We start from the raw sequence: 20534 nt of genomic DNA, 5'->3' as shown, positions 1-20534 counted from the left end.
GGAAAAATGTGTTCATACAGAAAACCCATACTTACAGTCTTCTGCTACTAAACAAACGGAAATAATTATGTGGTTTTCTTAGCTTATTCAATCTATCTAAAAAAATTATTGATTTTCCTTACCAGATAATTCTGAGTTAGTTTGCTGAGAAGAGTCCAGAGGAGTTGTACTGCCATTTGGTGAGCCAGCAGAACAAGAACTACAAAAAGAATGAAGGTGATGGTGATGAGGATGATGCTCATTTCCATCTTGCATGGAAGAATTCTGTGATTCGCAAATAGTTTTGAGCTCGTCCAATATCTGTTAAGAATATATGAATGATTAAAAATAAAATGTAAAAATAAATTTTTAGTCAAGAACATTCATCAGACTTCAGAACACATTATTTACTCACTCTGGCAATAAAAAAAGCATGCTTATTTAAAATAACCGCTATAAATGGGAACAATGGTCGGAAAAGAGGTAAGGTAAGGTATACAGGAGCAGGCACAACAGCTATCAGCATTGATGGAGAAGTATAAATTCTGCTGGAATGGCAGTGAGATGACAAAATGGACTAGGGTTACCAGTCAAAGATGAAATGGGTTCAGGTATGATAGAATTGGGCCAAATGCATCAAAGAATAAAGAAAGTTACACTGTTCTTATAAGAGAAGGTTTATGCACCACAATCTGGAAGACCGTAAGAAGAAAGGCAAGAATTTGGAAAAAGGATAACAAATATAAAGACAAGTACCACAGTCAGATGAGATATTGATAGGAATACATCACAGTCAATACAGGAATGGACAGACTTGGATCTGAAGATGTTATGGGTTGATATACCTTAGTTGAAAGAAAAGGTTCAAGGTCAAAAGGTCTATAACTGGCCTCCAGGCACCTAATACCTTCTCTAACAAGAAAATGCAACTGTAGAAACCTATGGAAGGATCCTTCACCTCTTCCCCAGCTCCCTTCTCCAACAACTATTCCCCTTCATTCTGTCTGGAGGGGCAGATCCTTCGGCAAGCCTGAAAATTATGTCCTCTGACAAAGAGGACAGTCTGTGAGAGGAGGATGAAAATCGAAAAGGAGTAGACATCCCACCTGAAGAACATCTACTACCCAATATTCCAGTCCAAACTGCTGCCAAGTCGTCCAACGGCTCGCTAGGCAACACCCACCAAAGGCAGCTGATGGGGAGGGGCAACCTCTCTAGCGTTTCCCACCTCGAGCTTTGCCTCTGTTTCCCCTTCTGCCCCTATGACGGTGTGGCTGAAAGGGGCATTATTGTAAGGTGGGTTTATTAGCCTTAGTAGATAGATGTTGGTCCCTACAAGGACCCATAGTTAGTGTTTTTCTTTGTGGAACTGGCTGTTTTGCTCTAGTTATGTGGTACAAGCCAAATCTGATGATTTAGATACTGCCTTTAAAACCAGACTATCATTTTTGTCAATTCTCTTCCTGTCAATTGCCACTTAGCTTGGTCTTTTGGGAAGATGATTTCAGTAAATTACCATTCCTTAAAGATAACATAGACTCTGGGTTGTTGTATCTAGATACTCTAAAGAGCACCGAGTCCCTCCTCTTCAGCAACCAGTTGGTACTCATATTTGCTGTTAAGTTACAAGGAGTTACAAGGATTAAGATGTCTCAAAGACTTATTAGTCCATCCCAGGAGACATCATGCTTACTTATCTCTACGAGCAGCTTTTACTATTCATTCATAGTGTCCTAATGATTTTGTCTAGCTTTCTTTTCAACTCTTCCACACTGTTGCTGTTTACAACTTCTGGTGGCAGTTTATTCCATGTGTCACATATCTCATATGTAAAGAAGTTCCCACAATCGGATGGGTTGTATCTTTTCAGTTCTAGTGTCCATCCATTATTTCTTGTCTGGTTTTCGTTTAACGTGAATAGGTTACTGTCTACTTTTGTATGCGTTTCAATATTTTGAATGTTTCAAGTAACTGTCGTTGTAATCATCGTGTTTCTAAGCCATGTGTGTTCAGGCTCTCTAGTCATCTTTGGTAACCTGTTTGCCTAATAGATGGAATTAACTTTGTAGCTCTTGCTTATACCCCTTCTGATCTATTTATGTCCTTTGTACTAACACAAAATGTAAAAATGACCACTAGGGAACTGAAAGAATTCTATTCAAACATAATTCTGCTATGCTTGCTTCCGGCAGGGTTACCTTTAGATTTCGTTAAGGAAACTTGTAATATACCTGGCTGGAATGACTTGGTTAAAGATCTGTACACATATTCACAAGAAATGTTTTTACGTACTGTGGAGGCAAGATGGTAGCCCAAGGGAAGGACACTTTGCATTGCCAATGAGACATGTGAGAGCACAGTTCAAACAACCTCTGCAAATTAAATGAAAACAACTAAAAGCTGATGCAATGTCTAGAAATTTAGAATCCGGTGATTATCCTCATCTTTGGAAAGACATTCAATATTTAAATACAAAAACTAAAAAGCTATCAGAGAGAGTGGAAGAAGCCATCGGTAATGAGGCTATCGCAAGTACAGTCAACCCCTGCTAGTCGCGGACCCACGATTTGCAGACTCGCTTATTCGCAGATTTTTCTATGGACCATATATACCCATTATTTGTGGAAATTTTGCCTATTCACTGTATTTTTCAATGAAAAATATTCACAAATTACTGTATTTTCATATAATTTTCAGAACTAAATGCCCTTTTTGTGTTGAAACTATTAAAATACTCATGTATAAGCATTTTAGAAGGGTTTTTTTTTGTTTTAACTATCAAAATAGGTAGGTCTATTCAGTTTCATTTTGCAGACCATATTACGCCAGGTAACATCAGCGATGCCATAAACAACCTACCTAATAATAAATTCCCCGGCTGAGATGGTCTACCTGCAGAGGTCTCAAATTCTGCCACCCAATAATTTACATTTTGCTAGTTGCCCTATTCCATGCATGCATAATTCACCAGTTTCTTCCAGACTTCCTACTCAGTTTACTTAATACCATTTATCAAAAACAAGCTAAAGGATGCAGCTGACCTTGGCAATTACTGCCAAACAACCAGTTTGGATTTAAAACAAACCACTCAACCGACACCTGCATCTACATACTGAAAGAAAGAATTACTGAACTATTACCTATCATCAGCGTCTCCTGTTTTCCTGTTCTGTAGATGTGAGAAAAGCATTTGACAGTAGGATAGGTTAGGATAGTTTAAAAGATTAGTTTAACCAGACCTCTGAACCTAAAAAAGGCTCTTCTCAGGCTAGTTCCCAGGAATTAACATGAAAAAAATAGAGTTTATTAAAAAAACCGACATTACAGTACTTAAGAACATGATAATTCCGTTAAGAGAGAAATCCCTGCCTTCAGCGAGAATTTGAGAATTCCTCACATTGTTGGATCTCGAAAATAAATGCGCCTCTGCTGAATCCAATTTGGGCATTCAACGAGTAAGTGCTGGACAGTAATGGGAACTTGGCATCCATTACATTTCACTGGGTCAGAATGTGGGGTTGTCAATAGAAGACCATGAGAAAATCTAGTATCACCTGTGCGGAGTCTTGCTAATATTACTTCTTTAGATCTTACTTTTTGAGACAAAGAAATGCATGGGTATACCTCAGATTTTATATTTTTCAGCTTGTTTGATACTGGTACCTAGGACCAATTAGTTTGCCAGTCTTGATATATTAGAGATATGACAGATGCTATTCAGTCTGATACAAAGCATATGAAATTTTTGGGATAATAGTGCATGCTATTTGAGCTGCAGAATCTGCATTTTCATTCCTTTCAATTCCTACATGTGCCAGAAGCCAACCGATTTTTACTGACAATCCAGAATGGAGAAGTGGGTGGATTTTTATTTGGATTTCTTCGACAAGTTGATTTGAAGATTTGTAATTGTTTATAGCATCAATGGCACTATGTGAGTCGCTGAAAATTATTGGAGAGATTGCTTGCCTTTCTGATATTATGTCAAGTGCTGCTCGTATGGCCGAGAGTTCTGCAGTAAACACAGATGATATTAAAGGAAGGACTACTTTGATTAATTTATTATTCGAGAAAGCTGAAGCTCCTGCTCCAGTATTGTTTTTTGAGCCATCTGTAAATATCATGAATTGGTTTCCCTTTCTTCGGATGTGCTCTAGGGCATGTTGGCGATACATCTCTGTATTAGTCATATTTCGTTCAGGAAGATAACAAAGTGGTGCATATTTTTATTCGTTTAAGAGTCCAAGGTGGTGGGTCTTCTATTGTTGGAGGGAAAACTGGTGTTATATTATAAGTTCATTAAACTACTTGCTCTTCCTGAAGCTGCAAAAAAGAGTAACACCTCTATATTCGATAAGCATTTTATATTGCTGGTTCTCCACATAGCAATTCTGTGTCAAATGGGGTAATGTATTATTGTACACCTTCAGCTCCCTAAATGGGCTTCGGCAAGGGGGCATTCTCTCTCCATACCTGTTTAATATGTACACACATGCCCGGAATGTCAAACTGAACTAACTCCCAATCGGATGCATTGTCAACAAAACAACTAACAACAACCTCTGTTACACCAATATACAGTCAACCCCCCGTATTCGCGTTCTTGAGATACGCGGACTCACCTATTCACAGATTTTTCTGCGGGATCTACCTTGGTAAAAGGCAGTATTAAACAATCTACAAAGGTTGGCGATAGCTGCTAGAGCAAATTTCAAAAGTTTGCTCTCCATGAATTCTCTGGTTAACTTCTAAACTCAGTGCAAGGACTGTATAATTGAAACCATGAAATGAATGTGAGGTTTCTTCAGATCTCTTCCAAGCAGGAGGGATTCTGGGGCTGTTCTTGAAGTCTTGGAGTTTTGAAATCCACTCCTGCTATAACTGAAAATGGGCGATGAGAGTCATCAGAGACTTTGAACTGTCAGGAAAATTGTAAAAATGTCGAAACTGTCGTAATTCTGGAACATATTATCCATTAAAACCATTAGATTCAGCTGATGAGGACAGTGGTGTTGTCTGCCATTCAGTGATGTGCCAAACAGATCGTGCAAAGGTGTCTCCCAAACATGACAAAGGGCTTTCTTAACACTTGAGTGAAGGGACCACTCCAAAAGAAAGATTTGGTGAACCCTGCTGAGAGCATCCACCAAGATATTGAGAACCCCTGGAATGTATGCTGGCACCATAGTGACCTCATGCCTTTTGTCCAAAGAGACTCTAAACTTGTTCCTCCCTGATTAATTGGGTAAGCTATGGTGGTGGTATCACAAGCTATGACCCTGAACCAGCCACTAAACTGTCACAAATGCTTGGAAGTTTGGGAGCACTCTTTGTAGCTCTAAAAAGTTTAGGTGCCTGTGTGTGTGTGTCCTTCTTGGACCATATATCCCTGTTCAAAGTATCTGAAAACTTAAGTTCTGACACCTTTTAATATTCTAACATTTGTTTTTATGTAATTTTGCATTTTTTACTGATCGGGTATTTTTAAGGTTGAATGCTGTTACATATACGTACCTACATGTACTGTACAGTCAAACATCATGTTCTACAAAAAATATGGTATTTTTAATGCGATGTACCACAATACCATAAACTTATTATTTTATATAATTCAACATTTGTTCTCAAGTGATTTTTTATGTTTTTTAATAATTTTAATTTTTCTATTTGTTCATACCTTTACAATATTTGTTGCTAACCAATGTCAAGTCATATAAAACTATCTAAGCCTATTTTTATGTTTCCTTATTTTTATTTTTTCCTATTATTTTCCACAAAAAATGCCATCATGTCAAAAATGGTGGAAGACAGAATGGCGGAAGACGAAGTATTACTGAACCAGCAAAGACATAGACCCAGATAATGAGCTCATGCAGCCACAGCATCTAGAATTCTGGTAAGGACCTGAGGGGATGTGCACAGACTGAAGAAAAAGGCTTGGAACTGGAACACATGACCCTGCCAGATGAAGCCAAGAAACCTCTGAGAAATATTTTTATAATCAAATAGTTTTATGTTTTATAAGTACTTACCCAGTAATTATACAGCTGTAGTTTCTACCCGACAGCAGCTTGAATTTCAAAATTCACGTTTAAAAAACTTCTTCCTGTGTCCGGTGGGTGAACAAGCTCCAACCACTTACTGGGTGGGGAGGGGGGGGGGGGGGGGGGAGAGGAACAACTACATGAAAATACCTCAATTTTGTTTGCCCTTCATCCAATAAGATAGTGTCCATGTGAGGGGAGGAGGGTGGGCTCTATTATAATTACTGATTAAGTACTAATACAACTTTATTTTATTATATAAATATAATTTTTATTAGTGTAACTTACCCAGTAATTATATACTGCATAATCCCACATTGAAAGGTGGGGATTCATGGACATTTTCAAGATATACTTAAAAATTCATAACAGTTTTATAAACTTTAGTTGTTCCTTACCTGGGAAGAGAGCTGCTTCAAGTAGGTATTGCTTCTAATGAGTGCTCTTCTCAACCCTTAGTGTTGCAATGGTGTGGCTTTGAACACCTCCACCAACACAAAAACTTCCCAGCTGAGAAATATACCGTTAGATGAAGTTGATACCAACCAAAAACACCACAAGACATTATAAACCTAGCCCCTCCCCAGGACTAAAGTACATAATGTCATAAATATTCAGTAATACTGTCCGTTTACCTACAAATTCCATCAACTAAATTAAAAATAGCAAATAAATACTTTCCAAATAATCCCAAAGATTACTTGGTTCAAAAATTATAAGGAGCAAATGTGACTTCACACCTCCCCTACAATTATGCCTGCTACTGACAAAAGTCCCAGCATTATTGCAATTGTCATAAGCAATTTCAATTTCTTTTAGGTAGTGCATTGCAAAAACAAACTTACATCTCCAGAAAGTTACTTGCAATACAGGCAGCCTTCGATTAAAAGCGGGGGTTCCGTTCCCGGCCGATACTGCTAACTGAAAATTGGTGATAACAGCACTAAAAACCTGATTAACAGCGCTGTTACCAGAGATCAGCGCTGCTGTTAACCTGAGATCAGCACTGCTAACCGGATATCAGTGCTGCTACCCAGAGATCAGCACAGAAAATCCAGTTAACGTCACAACACAAGCGCTGTCAAACCGGATAGCTGTTAACTGATGCCGCCGTTAACCGCGGCGGCTGCTTGTATATCGACCAGAGACAAGTTATGTTTAAAGGCTAAAGAGGAGGCTACTGCTCTTACCTCATGAGCCACGACTTTCAAGTTGGGGTGGTGTTCTTCTCCCACTTGCATATGTGCCTCCTTAATCTCTCTTATATGAAACGAGATAACGTTTTTAGATAGAGGACTCAAGGGTTTTTTTAACTGAGCACCATGGTTGCCCATCAGCCCACTGATCTCTGTCCTGTGGAGATGATACCTAAAGGCTCTCACAGAACATAAAGATCTTTCGTCGTCTTCCAATCCTACTAAGTCAGAAAGATTCTTTACTGTAAGAGATTTTCGTCAGGGTTTCAAGGGTAAGTTGTTCTTTGCTAGACACCCTAGCTGAAGAGAATGCACTGCATCTCCTTGTGAAAAACCCACCCTTGTATCTAAGGCGTGGATTTCAGTGACACTCTTTGCTGTTGCAAGAGCCATTAAAAACAGGGTCTTCCTGGTTAAATCTCTTTAGGAAGCCAAGTGCAGGGGTTCAAACTGTGGTCTTGAAAGCCACTTAAGGGGGCTGGCCGACTAATGCCCTTTTTTAAGGACAGGGCTTTGACATTCATAGCACTTAATATGGTGACTTAGGACATCTCCAAACCGCATTTGATTTTCGCCTCTGACCTTCGGTTTTGTGACGCCACGGCGATTTATCCCGAAAATAACCATTTTTCAAATTCTATCTCCTCCCTTGATATTTAATATAAAGACCTGGGATTACTACCATATACAGACCTGATGTAGATCTCCAATCAAATGTTGAGTTTCTTTTCTAAAAGTCATTTTTTTGCTATAGTATATGAATTTTTCATTATGGTAAAAAAATAAACCCTATAAATCAGGAAAACAAAATTTATAAAAAAGACAAAACAAAAATTGGAAAAAGGGCTCTATTTGATTGTTCTATAATGTCTTTCTAAGTTATATACCAAATTTCAATGCTATAACTTTAAAACTAAGTGAGATGATAGAATTTGAAGCTCAATAAGTATAGTTTTGAGATACGGCCGTTCAAAGTTTTCCCTTGTATTTTTATAGACAATGTTAATAAATAATGATTATTGTGAATGTATATTTCTTTTCTGGGTATTAATAAACCAAAGCTATGTTATTTATCATAATTTAATCATAACTGATGATCCCTTTGCTCAAATATCGTAGCCTGGGGCACCGTGTCAGGTAAGATGGGGGCACTCCTTCCTACACAACTCTCTCTCTCTCTCCTTCACCAACTCGGCTTATTACAGCGAATTTTCTTCTTCTGTATGTTAGCGAGATGTTTTCCCTGTCTTTTCCTCTTTGGCATGATGAAATTCTTGCCGAAACAAAGATAAACAAACGTAAAAGCAAGAGAATGTCAGAGGTGAAACTCGAACGTGTACTCTCTTTTTACAAAGACAGTGTTAATAAATCATGATTATAATGAATTTCACATTCCTTCTTGGGTATTAATAAACCAAAACTATGTTATTTATCATAAATGAAGATCCCTTTGCTCAAAGATCGTAGCCTGGGGCATAGTGTGACGTGTGCGTCAGGCAAGACGGGGGCGTTCCTTACTATGCACCCCTCCCTCTCTCTCTTCACTAACTATGCTAATATCACATATATTATGATATTCTGTAATCATAGAGCAAATTTTCTTCGTCTGTATGTTACCGAGATGTTTTGCTTGTCTTTTCCTCATTGGCATGATGAAATTCTTGCCGAAACAAAGATAAACATACGTAAAAGCAAGCGAATGTCAGAGGTGAAACTCGAACGTGTACACTACCTGAGGTTTGTGCTTGAACTGAAAGGTGGTTGGTAGCTGACTTCCCTTCTGCAACTCATGGAATCTATACAGATGCCATTGCTCACAATTTCATTTACAATAACTATCAAAATTTATGATAACAGAAGAAATATTGCATTTTCTTGTACGGATTAATGTTTTTGGCTTATTGAATTACGTATGCTAATTATCCTGTAACTACGAAAGTAAGAACAATTTTGAAGAAATATTTTGTAAACGTATTCTCCATTGCCATATGAAGGTCCATGAATTTTTTCATGACTTTGCATTTTTCGCCCTATACCCCAGTATATAAGGGTTCCTGCCGGCCCCCTTAAGACTACATCTAGGCTCCAGGCAGCCAGCCTCTCTGTATTATGTTTGCTAAACTCAAAAGACCTGATGAGGTCTGAGATATCTTGATTTGCCATGATATCTAAACCTCTGTGCTGAAAAACAGAGTTCAACACTGATCTATAGCCCCTGGTAGTTGACAATGACAGTCCCTTCTCAAATCCTAAAGTTGTTGTAAAAGATGTTATTTCTTCTGCACCACAACCTAAAGATCAACCACTTTGCCGGATATACGTACTCTGTTAGATGGATCATCGTCTTCTGTTTGCAATAGCCCTAGACGCTGCTTTTGAAAAACCCTTTGATCGAAGGATTTTGATGACAGTTGAAAACCTGTCAGGGCCAGTGTGGATAGGTTTTGGTGAAACCTCCTGAAATGGGACTGTCTTAAAGCTCTGGAATGGCAGGCAGGAGCCTTGGGTAGTCTACCAACATGTCTAGTAGACTGGCAAACCATTTATTTTTGTGGACAATAGGGAGCTACTAACGTCATTGTGACATTTTGATGAGACTGGAGCTTGTTCAGCACCTATATTATAAAGTTGAATGGAAGGAGCGTACACATCTAGGTTCGACCAATCTAGTAAAAGGGCGTCTGTTCCCCAGGCTTGAGGTTTTCCGGGAAAGGAGAGCAGAACATAGGAAGTCTGTGATTTCTGGATGTGGCAAATAGATCCGGCTAGGGAAACTGGGGCAAACCACAGTTTCCCTAGCTCTTTGCATACTCTGATATCCAGAGTCCACTCTGTGGAAAGGACTTGTTAATCTCGACTCAGTCTGTATGCTAAGACATTGAGTTTGCCCTGAATGAAACGGTGACTAGTCTCGTCCCATTCTGCTCAGTCTTTAAAAGGTCTCTTGTCATTTCGAAGAGGGAGAAAGAGTGTGTCCCTCCCTGCTGACTTATATAAGCCAGTGCCATGGTGTTGTCTGAATGCACTGTAATCACTTTGTCTCTTACCTCCTCTCAGAAGTGAAGTAGGCCCAGATGAATTGCCTTCAATTCCCGATTGTTTATATGGGTCTGTTTCTCTTCCCGAGACATTATCCTGAGATCTCCTTGTCTCTGAGGTCAGTTCCCTAACCTATATCCGAAGTGTCAGAAAAAAACTCTAGGACTGGGTTAAGACATTTCAGGTTATTTTCTTTCTAGATACCTCTCCCTCAGTTGCCAACATTTCAAGTCCTCTTTGATCTCTTTTGTTACTGGGAAAATGAAAGAATCCAGCTGATTCTTCCTGTCCCAGTTGATCTTAAGAAGAACTGCAGGACTCTCAGATGCAATCTTCCTAGCCTGACAAACTGTTCTATTAATGATAGTGCCCAGCAAACTCATCCACTCATTTCCTGAAAAAAGTTAAGTATAACTTAGTTTTACCAAACCACTGAGCTGATTAACAGCTCTCCTTGGGCTGCCCCTAAGGATTAGATATTTTTACCTGGCTAGGAACCAATTGGTCACCTAGCAACGGGACCTACATCTTATTGTGGGATCCGAACCACATTATGTCAAGAAATTAATTTCTATCACCAGAAAAATTTCTTCGATTCTGCGTTGGCCGACCCGAGAATCGAACTTCGGACCACCTGAATGGCAGCCAAGCATGAAAACCACTCTTCCAACGAGGAACTACTAATTTGCTGTACATTTCTGTATCGATAAAAAACGATTTACTGTTTTCAGACAGGATTCGATTTTCTTGGGGACACCAAAGGCTGAAAATTCAGTCTATCTGAATCCCCAAATAAAGAATCTATTGAGATGGTGTCAATTGCGGATTCTGCAAATTTATCAGCAACCCTAGTTGTGTCAAATTCAGTCTTTTGAAGGTCCTCCATGCATTTTTCCTTTGTGGGTGAACGTATGAGCCAATCGTCCAGGTACGTATAGTATTATATTTATAACTACCAGATGTAGCCAATTAAAGAGGATACAGTGGACCCCTGGTATTCATGTTCTCCGGATTCGCGGACTCGCACATTCACGGATTTCGCTCTGGAACATTTCCCCACATTATTCGTGGAAAATTCACCTATTTGCAGTATTTTTCTATGAGAAATCTCAACAAATTCCTGTTTTTTTTATCAATTTCATCATAAATGCACTTTTTGTGATAAAACTATTAAAAAACCAGGTATAAAAATTTTCAGTGGGTTTTACCTGAGTTTTAACAAACAAAATAAGAGGTTTTAAGCATTTTTATAGGGGTTCCGACTATTCGCAGGTTCTAACTATTCACGGGGGGTACCGGTACTCATCCCCCGCAAATATGGGGGGACCACTGTATTAAGTACACCATATACTTGTAGATCTCAAAAAAGAATTTGGTGGAGTACCGTGACAAATAATCAAATGGGCATTATGAACACAAGAGGTATCAAAACGACCCATTAGGCTAGTAATGTTAATCTTCCATAACACAAGATCTAGGGTGAAGAAAGTGACAGGTGTATCAGAGGAATTTGAAATACACGATGTCCAACAAGGATCAACACTGAATTAAGAAACAGGGAGGTGTTTTGGGTGCATCTTTAAACTGATAACCTACTCTTTAGAGCAGAACTTAAGGAAAGGGTGTTTCAAATTCTTAAAAGGTTGAAAAGTGGAACTGGGAGAAAAGGACCATCTCAGCTTATAGTGACAGGAAAGGGAGCAAAGGTACAAGTACACTTGGAAAAGTGGGTATGTGGGTGGACTCTTGTTATTTGGCATGTATGACAGATGGTGTCACAAGAGGTTCTTAGGATTACATAAAATGCAGTGAGTAAGACTTTCAATGCCTGACATCTATTGCAAGAACAAACTGTGAAGAAAGGGCCTTTTGCAGCAGCATGCATCCGTTGATGCATAATAATGGCATAAGAATTTTACTGGTGTGCATCATATGATAATTATATATTTGGAAGGATTTTGTGGGAAAAACTTGAAGTAGCCATAAATAACTATATGACAACTCTTTTGGCAACACACCTCAACTCGATGACATGAGGAAGATTAGTCTCCCATGAGATTTCACTGGGGGGGGGAGGCACTACATCTCTTTCCATGTAGATCTCCTACATAGTATTTGTCTATATGTAAATATACTGAGGGATCATTGCTGGTTAAATTTAGTACTTTTCCTTTACAAAACTATATAGGCTGTACGTACTTATAATTTTGCAAAATAAAATAGTAAAACAAAATTAAAAGGAAAATTTATAACTTGCTAAAATTGGCTGGTATTTTTATTTTTAGGAGTGTCTCAGAAAAAGAGGCCTTCACAGGGGTGGCAATGTTCATTTTCAACCTCCTGGAGCAAGTAGAGTTGAAATTTCAAGAATTTTTTTATAGCATGAGTATTTGCACATTCCTCTTTCCTTTTATGTTTTTTTCTTTTAACTGACAGCCCTTAAAGTCTTGCCTGGTCATAGGGTTTTGTTAACGTATGTACATATAGTCTAGCTTGTAATGGTTACGAGCCCAATTGTGATTGAGTGGCAGGTCTTGCAAGAACATGTCTAATTTACTTTGGGGACACACTAAACTGAGAAGCAGGATCTGAGAAGAAATTGTGGAAGTAGCTACAGCATATAGCAGAGAGTAAATATGACCTGCACTACTTAATGCAGGAGAAACATTGGCACTAACAAGGAAAAATGTAGATTTAGAAAAACCATAGGATTGATGGAGAGATGTCCTGTGGTTAGAGAAAGAACTAAGATACCAAGAATGAAATGGTTTACCAACAAGATGTGAAGGGATGAGGAAGAATTGGTTAAAAAGCAGTTTACTATATGAAAGTAGCAAGATGAAAACCTGTAGGAAAGCGGAGGAAATCAAGGAAAAGGGTAAAGACCTAAGCATAACAGCAGTTTCAGGCAAAAAGTGAACAAGACAGAAGACAAAAACTGACATTAAAAACATTTATGAAAATTATGATTATGGCATCATTATCAAAACATACAAATCTTCTAACCTGAGCAAAATTTGGTCTTTCTTCAGGTACTTTGTGCCACGCTTTCTCAAGAAGAGTTGATACTTCAGTAGGAAATGCTCTGTCCAGGGGCGGTCTACTGTGCCTGAAAAATTACATTGAAATTATCATTGCAATAAAAAAAATTAATTTATCAAAGAGAGACAATTTTTAGCAAAGCTTCCATATATTACAATGAGATATTAATTCTTTAAAACCCATGCAGTTACTTTGAAGGACAATAAAATCTTTGAATACAGGACACCCCAGTCAAATTTCCATCCAAGTACAAAACACTAGTAAGGTTTACCATACTTTTCAACACCAAATACTTCGGCAGGCTACAAAGAACTCTTGACTTATATGAGGCTGTAAACTAATGGGAACTAGGCACCAAAATGATGTCAAGTAAAATGAAAGTGATTGTACTGGATAAAGGACAATGAATTTAAAATAAAATCCTTAAATAGATTCATCCTTACTTGTAAGCCATGTCTGCAGCTGCAGCAGCAGGTTTCAAATGCGCAAAGGGTAGTTCTGAAGCCAGGAGCTCCCATACACATAACCCAAAGGAAAATACATCAGCTTTTATTGAATATCTTGTACACTGGAGAGAAAAAATATAATACACATTTAAGATTTAAACTTTACATGGGTTTTAAACCTTATGGAAATCTATGTTCTTCAGTTTTACAATTTATTTGGGAGTATTTATAGATGATAATGAACAACACAACTGACTTAACTCAACTCTCAAGAGGGCTGGCTAATGTACAAGAATACTACTTAGTGTGCCTGGCATACCATACTAAAGGTCTTTTCTAGCAACACTTCAAACCTATCTGCATTTCATCTATTCCTCTGGTCTCTTCCCTGGCTGTCCTACTTCTCTAAATTTACGTCACTCCTTTTTTAACCTCTCATTTAAATAAAAATTCCCTGCACAACCAATACAAGAATAATGATTGGTAATTCATTATCTCATGATAATTATTCATAATAATGATAAAATTTCAGAAGAACTGTTTGATAATGAGCAAGAAGGCCATGCCAACAATACTCACTGCCTGCCAATCATTATGGAAATGATATCTGTATGCAGTACAGTAGTACTTGGGTATATGATTAAAATAATAGCAGATGCTGTGCAGTAGCATTTAGAAATATAACTTGAAGGCTAGATTTAAATTAAGCTTAAGGCTGGTTGCCATGCAGTCATGTATGGTAATTCCCAGTGCAGCTTCTATAGTAAAGTTCAAGCAACAGGTTTCTGTGAGCAAACAAATCCAACCTTCAGATGTAAACACAAACTACTGTAATTCCAAGTTAGATTTTAAAAATATGACCTACTTTACAAAATAGTCTGTAATTGGAACACTCTACTTTCCCCTACAAAAATAAAAAATTAACTTGCAATAAGTTCAAGCAACAGGTTTCTGTGAGCAAACAAATCCAACCTTCAGATGTAAACACAAACTACTGTAATTCCAAGTTAGATTTTAAAAATATGACCTACTTTACAAAATAGTCTGTAATTGGAACACTCTACTTTCCCCTACAAAAATAAAAAATTAACTTGCAATAAGTTTCATATCATGAGGAAAAGCTTTTGTCAGTTGTTATTTGCTACTACCATATCTTAGTTATCTCATTATAAACGGTCTTATAGATTAATTTCCTAGTACATAACTAGCTTCTACAGTTGTAACTTATCTTCATTATGCATTGGTCATTGTGTTTCTACAGATCACTGCATTGTGTTAGCTATCATCAGTTGTTAGTAAATAATATCTAAGTTAACTATACATTCCTGTCATCATTTCTTCATACAAATGTCTAATATGGATTTTTAATGCTAACTTCATAATAACCAACTAACCTCAACAATTGCAAACTATACTGGAGTTTTTCGCAGCCCATGTAGAGAGTGTTTTTTTTTGTACTAGGGTATAGGAAAAACAGGACTATCAGGATGCCAGCTGTGATATCTAGGTAAACCTTGAGTGCTCGAACCAGGCATAATGTTTTATGAAATACTGAGTTCCCTTATCAGAACAGGGGATTTTCCTCTCTAGAAGGTCCTCATTCTAGGCAAGGACACAACAGTAAATGAGAGCCCAGGTCACTAATCTGAGCTCCTGATGCCAAAGCAGTCAAGAAGACTGTCCCTTGGAGCATTTGAGTTGTGGTTGTACAGTCCAACCTCTAAAATCCAGAATCCTTGGGACCAGGCCACTGCCAGACTACAGAAAATCCCAGAATATAGAATACATCCCTAAAAAATGAAGCCTTTAGGTAATTCCACATACAAATACCCTAGTTTCTGACTTAGCCTACTACTAGCTACATTCTGACACTGCTTTTTATCATTTTATTAACACATATTTTAACTTTCATCATTTTATAACTTTATACTGTAAAACTTTCTTGAAAATAGTGCACTTTAACACATTTAGCCTACATTCCCGAGTTACTTTACCCAATCGTAAGTCTGACTACAGTACTAAACTTCTCAGAATCTGCACATAATTATTGGTGACTTTCATATCCAAAATTTCATAGCTTCATAACTATCGCTATTAGTATCTAAGTTTTTTATTACTGATAAAGAGATGAAAAAATTATGAATTAATGAATTTCGGCGATAACTGTGCATTTGAACGTCGCAGTCACCGTCAAAGTGTAAACAAAGTACACCGGCACCATCTATTGAGGAAAATGAGCAATAAACTATTCGCTAATGAAATAAAGATGTTCTAGCATGGATAAAGATTTATGCTTGCACTTCTTGCCTCTAGCATCATATAATCTCACGGGTGGCATATCGAATAGGTAAATACACAGTTACATAAAAGAAATTATCAAAACTGTCTCTCAAGCACATACAGAGTAAGGAATTTGTGCAAGACAAATGTCTCATTGTTTAGATTAAATGTTAAAGGTTTGGCTTGGTTGAGCCTTCTCAAGTGGAATATTTAAAAAAAATATATATTTATTCTTCCAAGGTTAATATCAAAAACATATTTGACTTTGCATATTTACAATACTAACAACTATTTTCATACAAGCAAAGGATATGGGGCATAATTTTTGCTGCCTTGAAGTTGTAAACAATACGTGGCGCATCCCTGGTGACTGCGGAACGAATTAATGGCGGCTAATTTAAAATCAAGCTGAACCACAGGAGTTTCCAGACCATAGAATGCTGGTTTTAAGAGGTTCAACTGTATTGAAGTCTAAGAGTCTTCTAAGAAGCCTTGCTGCTGGCCTTTGCAGTGCAAAAGACTGGAGAGGAGAATTAACAATTTCAATATCAGAATCAATTCCAAAAGAATACAAAGGTTCAAACAATACTGCCTTGTCTCCCCCATGACTGCTGTGATAGTAAGGCACTTGACCTCTAAAGATATATAATAATGTAAAACTTCAACATATTTTATCTGGTCTCTCACTATGGAGGTAACCTAATCACACTTTCCATATGGACTGGTATGTTGGATAGACGAAGTCAGTAGTTTTGTACTAGGTACCTAGCAATGTTATGTAAATAATCTTCACAGTAGTCTAGATTTATAAAATCCCCATATGAAGGTTGCGGCTAAGAAAGGAGGATTCGTCGATGACGTTCCCTCCTGTCTGGGAAAGAACAGCTGACAGTTATGGAATCCATTATCTTGCCCATTGTTGAAGCAAATGGGGCCACTACGAAAACGGTTCCACTGAAAGCTAGTAATTTATTCACAGCCTTCAAAATCTGGGACAATGGAGGAAAGAAGTACTGTATATTGTCCTCCACTCGTTCCAGTCTTGTAAAAATGCCTCTTTTGCTACTGCCTGAATGTTCAGGTTCAGAGACACATACACTGGACGTTGATAATTCTCATACATGGCAAACAGTTCCACTTCCAGATGTGGAAGCATGTTGGCAATTACTGACAAGTACCGCTTCCTTATTGAGCCCTCTATAGGATAGATAGCATTACTGAATTGAGGGGCTGAGTGTGAGCCCAACCTGTTGAACATGAAATTGTAGTCATGTAGTCTAGGACCGTAAAATGTGGGTCCCTTTTGGAGATTACATTTTCTAAGAAGAAAAGAGCTCCAGGAAGCTGATACATATGACACTTCTTCAGAACAGGTGACCATCTTCCCACAACCTGATGATCTTTCCAATGGCCTCTTCAACCTATCAAGAGGGCAGATATCTGCATGTATTATATCTCGTATGGATGGTGGAGCCAGGTGGACCCGTTTTGTCGGAGACCCCTTCTAGGTCTTAGCCTATGCCTGGCCTGTGAGAGCCAGACTGTTTACATTCTACAGTTGCAATCTCAGGATTGCAACTGTAGAATGTAAACAGTCTACTACAGATGCAAACTGTAACAGGCCCAGACTTTGGACAACTGTCGTCTGGTGAAGCTGGGGTGTGCAACAAAGCTTCTCATGATCTTCCTTATTCTAGTTTGAGTGCTGTTAGGAAGAAAGAGACAGTCAGGAAGAGTATCCCAACAAAGTGCCAATCTCTGAAAACATTTGCTGGATGTAAGGCAAGACTTGTTCTTGTTTATTAGGAAACCTTTAGACTTGAGTCTGATGACTACCACTCTCAGGTTCCATCAGCCCCCTTCTCTGGTGGCTCCCCAGATTAGCCAATCACCTAAGTAGACCACCATTTAAATTCATTCTTTCCTGAGCTCAAAGACCACTGCTGCTACTAATTCTTGTGAAGATCTTCTGTGGAGATTCTTGGGGCAAAATTTAACCCAAAATGCATGACTATACATTTCCTTCCCTAGCCAAAACCCTATGAAGAGGCAGAAGGGAACAGCAACCAGTATATGTCTCTCATATCTATAGAGATAGTCCAAGAACCTTGCAGAAGAGCACACATACTTGGGCAACAGTGGTCATCCAAAACTTGTTGCAAACAGTGTTGTTCAAACTTGACAAGTTGAGAATCAAACTTCCTTCAGAGGGATCCTTCTTGGGGACACAAGAGATGTGCTTGGTAGCAAAAAAAAAAAAAACACGTCTTTCTCTACAGCCCCCTTTAGCCTTTAAGAGTACTTTGGTTTACAAAAATAAATTCTTTAAAGGAGGGGAAGGGTGAGACCATCTCTACCCTATCCCATTAAAAATACTGACCCTAAGGGGAGGACTTCTCCTGCATGTGATGCTGTAGAAGATGACCCCCGACCATGCAAGTCCCATCTAGCTCTACCTCTTCTCTTCCCTTGTCTTTAATAAGAGGTCCACGAATGATTTTCCCTTTTCCTGGCATAAGCATCTTTGTCCACTTCAAAAGGGGTGCTGTTGCTTTTGTTGTCCCTTCTTCTGTTGTTTAAGGGATCCTTTAGTAGTGACTGGAGGCTTGTATGGCTCAGAGTCATACCAAGTTTTCTTAGCCTTCAGAAGAGGAAACTCTATTTTAGTTCCCAAATTCCCCTTTCTTAAGAACATATACAGGATGTCCCCGGTTATCGGTGGACTCAGTTATCGGTGATCCGGTTTTAGGGCGCTTGTCTAGTGCCATAAAAATCAGAAATTTATGGCGCCATAATGGGAAGAGTTACAGTTATCCCATAAGGCACCTTCTGGCACCATAAGGGTGCTTATGGTGCCATAAGGATGCTTATGGTGCACCATTATGGCACCATAAATCCCTGAATTTTGGTTAATGGCAGCTTTTGCTTATCAGCACACCCGCCGATAACCGGGGACTGCCTGTATTGTGCTATTCTGTTGTCAGGCTTGTTCAGTGAGTTGTGTGACAACAGCCTCTTGAAAAAATTCAGTGAGTTGTGTGACAACAGCCTCTTCCAAAAAGTCTGGATAGAAACATGAAGAATGTAATAAGGAGGTTACATAGGGCTGACATGTTTGAGTGTGCCATTATATGCTTTCAAGCCTTAATAAAAACACTCAACAAAGTCATAAAGTGCTCCCCAGAGGGTTCGCATAAGTGTTTTGGCTACTGCAGCAAACATTGTTCTGAAAGTATCTGGAAGCTACTGCCAGCACAGTCCACAGCGGTCATAATATTGAGGAGGTGGAGCCTAGTATGAAAATCAGTCATGGCTGTCCCGTCTAAGATTTTCCTCATAGGGGTCACAAATAGCTGGGTAGCCACTTCCAATGGGAGCTTTTTCCCCTCAAAAGAAAGGACAAGTGTTGCTCTTTCCTTTGTAGAATTATCAGATACTAGAGTGGCTTTATTTCTGCCATTACCTCTCCCTTCCCAGTCACCACAATATTCTGAAATGTCTTCACATAACTAATTCTTTTAAAAGTGAAGGGGCAGAAGGCTGGGGCCATCCAGAGAGGGTGATATTGGTTCTGTAGAATTGTTGCTGTGCAATATTTTCCATTAAAATGGAGGAATTTACTTCTCTGGCTTTCATTGCTATATTAATAGGCTTATACTAGACCATATTGCTTACTGACCAAGTTATAGGAATGGAACTTGGTTGTTAAAGTGGCTAAAAATAAATGGTTTACAATTCCTTCTTTCATATTGTATATCTGAAAACTAGTAGACAGAAAGCTTCAAAGTAACCTATGGTGGGGAAGACTCTACCAAAGGAAAAAAGGGTATTTCTATTTTTTTTCAATTTCTCCTCACAAGTAAGTGCAACTTCCATACCAGCAAATATGGCAAGTTGAATAGTAATTATCTAACCTGTGTGAAAACTTCTGGAGCCATCCATCGAAGATTTCCTGGTTGCTTGGTCATATTTTCTTCAAATATATTTCGTACAAAGCGTGATTCACCAAAATCTGCAACCCTAGCATGGCACTGAGAAGAATGAAGTAAAAAATTTAAATGATATGACAAATTAAAACTAGTATATGCAGAAGCTTAATGAAGTCTAATTACTGCACGGCATATTATTGTACTTAAAAGCAAACAGTATTCATGATATTCATCGCAAATAAAATAAGGCAGTCCGACAAACCTCATCATCCAACAAAATATTATGAGAATTCAGGTCACGATGAATGATTGGTTGAGGTAGAGTATGAAGATACAGCATCCCATGCGCAACATCCAGTGCTATGTTCAATCTTGTCAAGGTATCGATTGATCGTTTTTGCTCATGCAATGTACTGAATAAGGAACCACCAGGCACATATTCAGTAACAATGGCAAATTGCTGTTTTGAACAAGAAAATAGTTACCACAAAAATAAGCAATTTTGAACAAACAAAAGCATCTTTATATAAAACACAAAAGCAAACTCAGCATTTTTAACAATGAAGTATATGAACCACA

General features: G+C 38.3%; 1 protein-coding gene across 5 annotated transcripts in view; it reads right to left on the bottom strand.

Moving 5' to 3' along the window:
* LOC135220561 (serine/threonine-protein kinase TNNI3K-like) overlaps positions 1-20534 on the bottom strand; it is a 211609-nt gene that overhangs the window by 24496 nt on the left and 166579 nt on the right. For all 5 annotated transcript variants that reach the window (XM_064257781.1, XM_064257780.1, XM_064257783.1 and 2 more), the window contains 5 exons: positions 20218-20415; positions 19941-20057; positions 13744-13868; positions 13265-13367; positions 123-300 (listed from right to left, as the gene is read on the bottom strand). In XM_064257781.1, coding sequence (XP_064113851.1) covers positions 123-300; positions 13265-13367; positions 13744-13868; positions 19941-20057; positions 20218-20415 — 721 coding nt within the window. The remainder of the gene's footprint in view (positions 1-122; positions 301-13264; positions 13368-13743; positions 13869-19940; positions 20058-20217; positions 20416-20534) is intronic.

Source organism: Macrobrachium nipponense, chromosome 2 (genome assembly GCF_015104395.2).
Source record: "Macrobrachium nipponense isolate FS-2020 chromosome 2, ASM1510439v2, whole genome shotgun sequence".
In the NCBI taxonomy this organism is placed as follows: Eukaryota; Metazoa; Arthropoda; class Malacostraca; order Decapoda; family Palaemonidae; genus Macrobrachium; species Macrobrachium nipponense.
The sequence above is the reverse complement of the archived record's forward strand: the minus strand, read 5'-3'. Positions and strand labels throughout refer to the sequence as shown.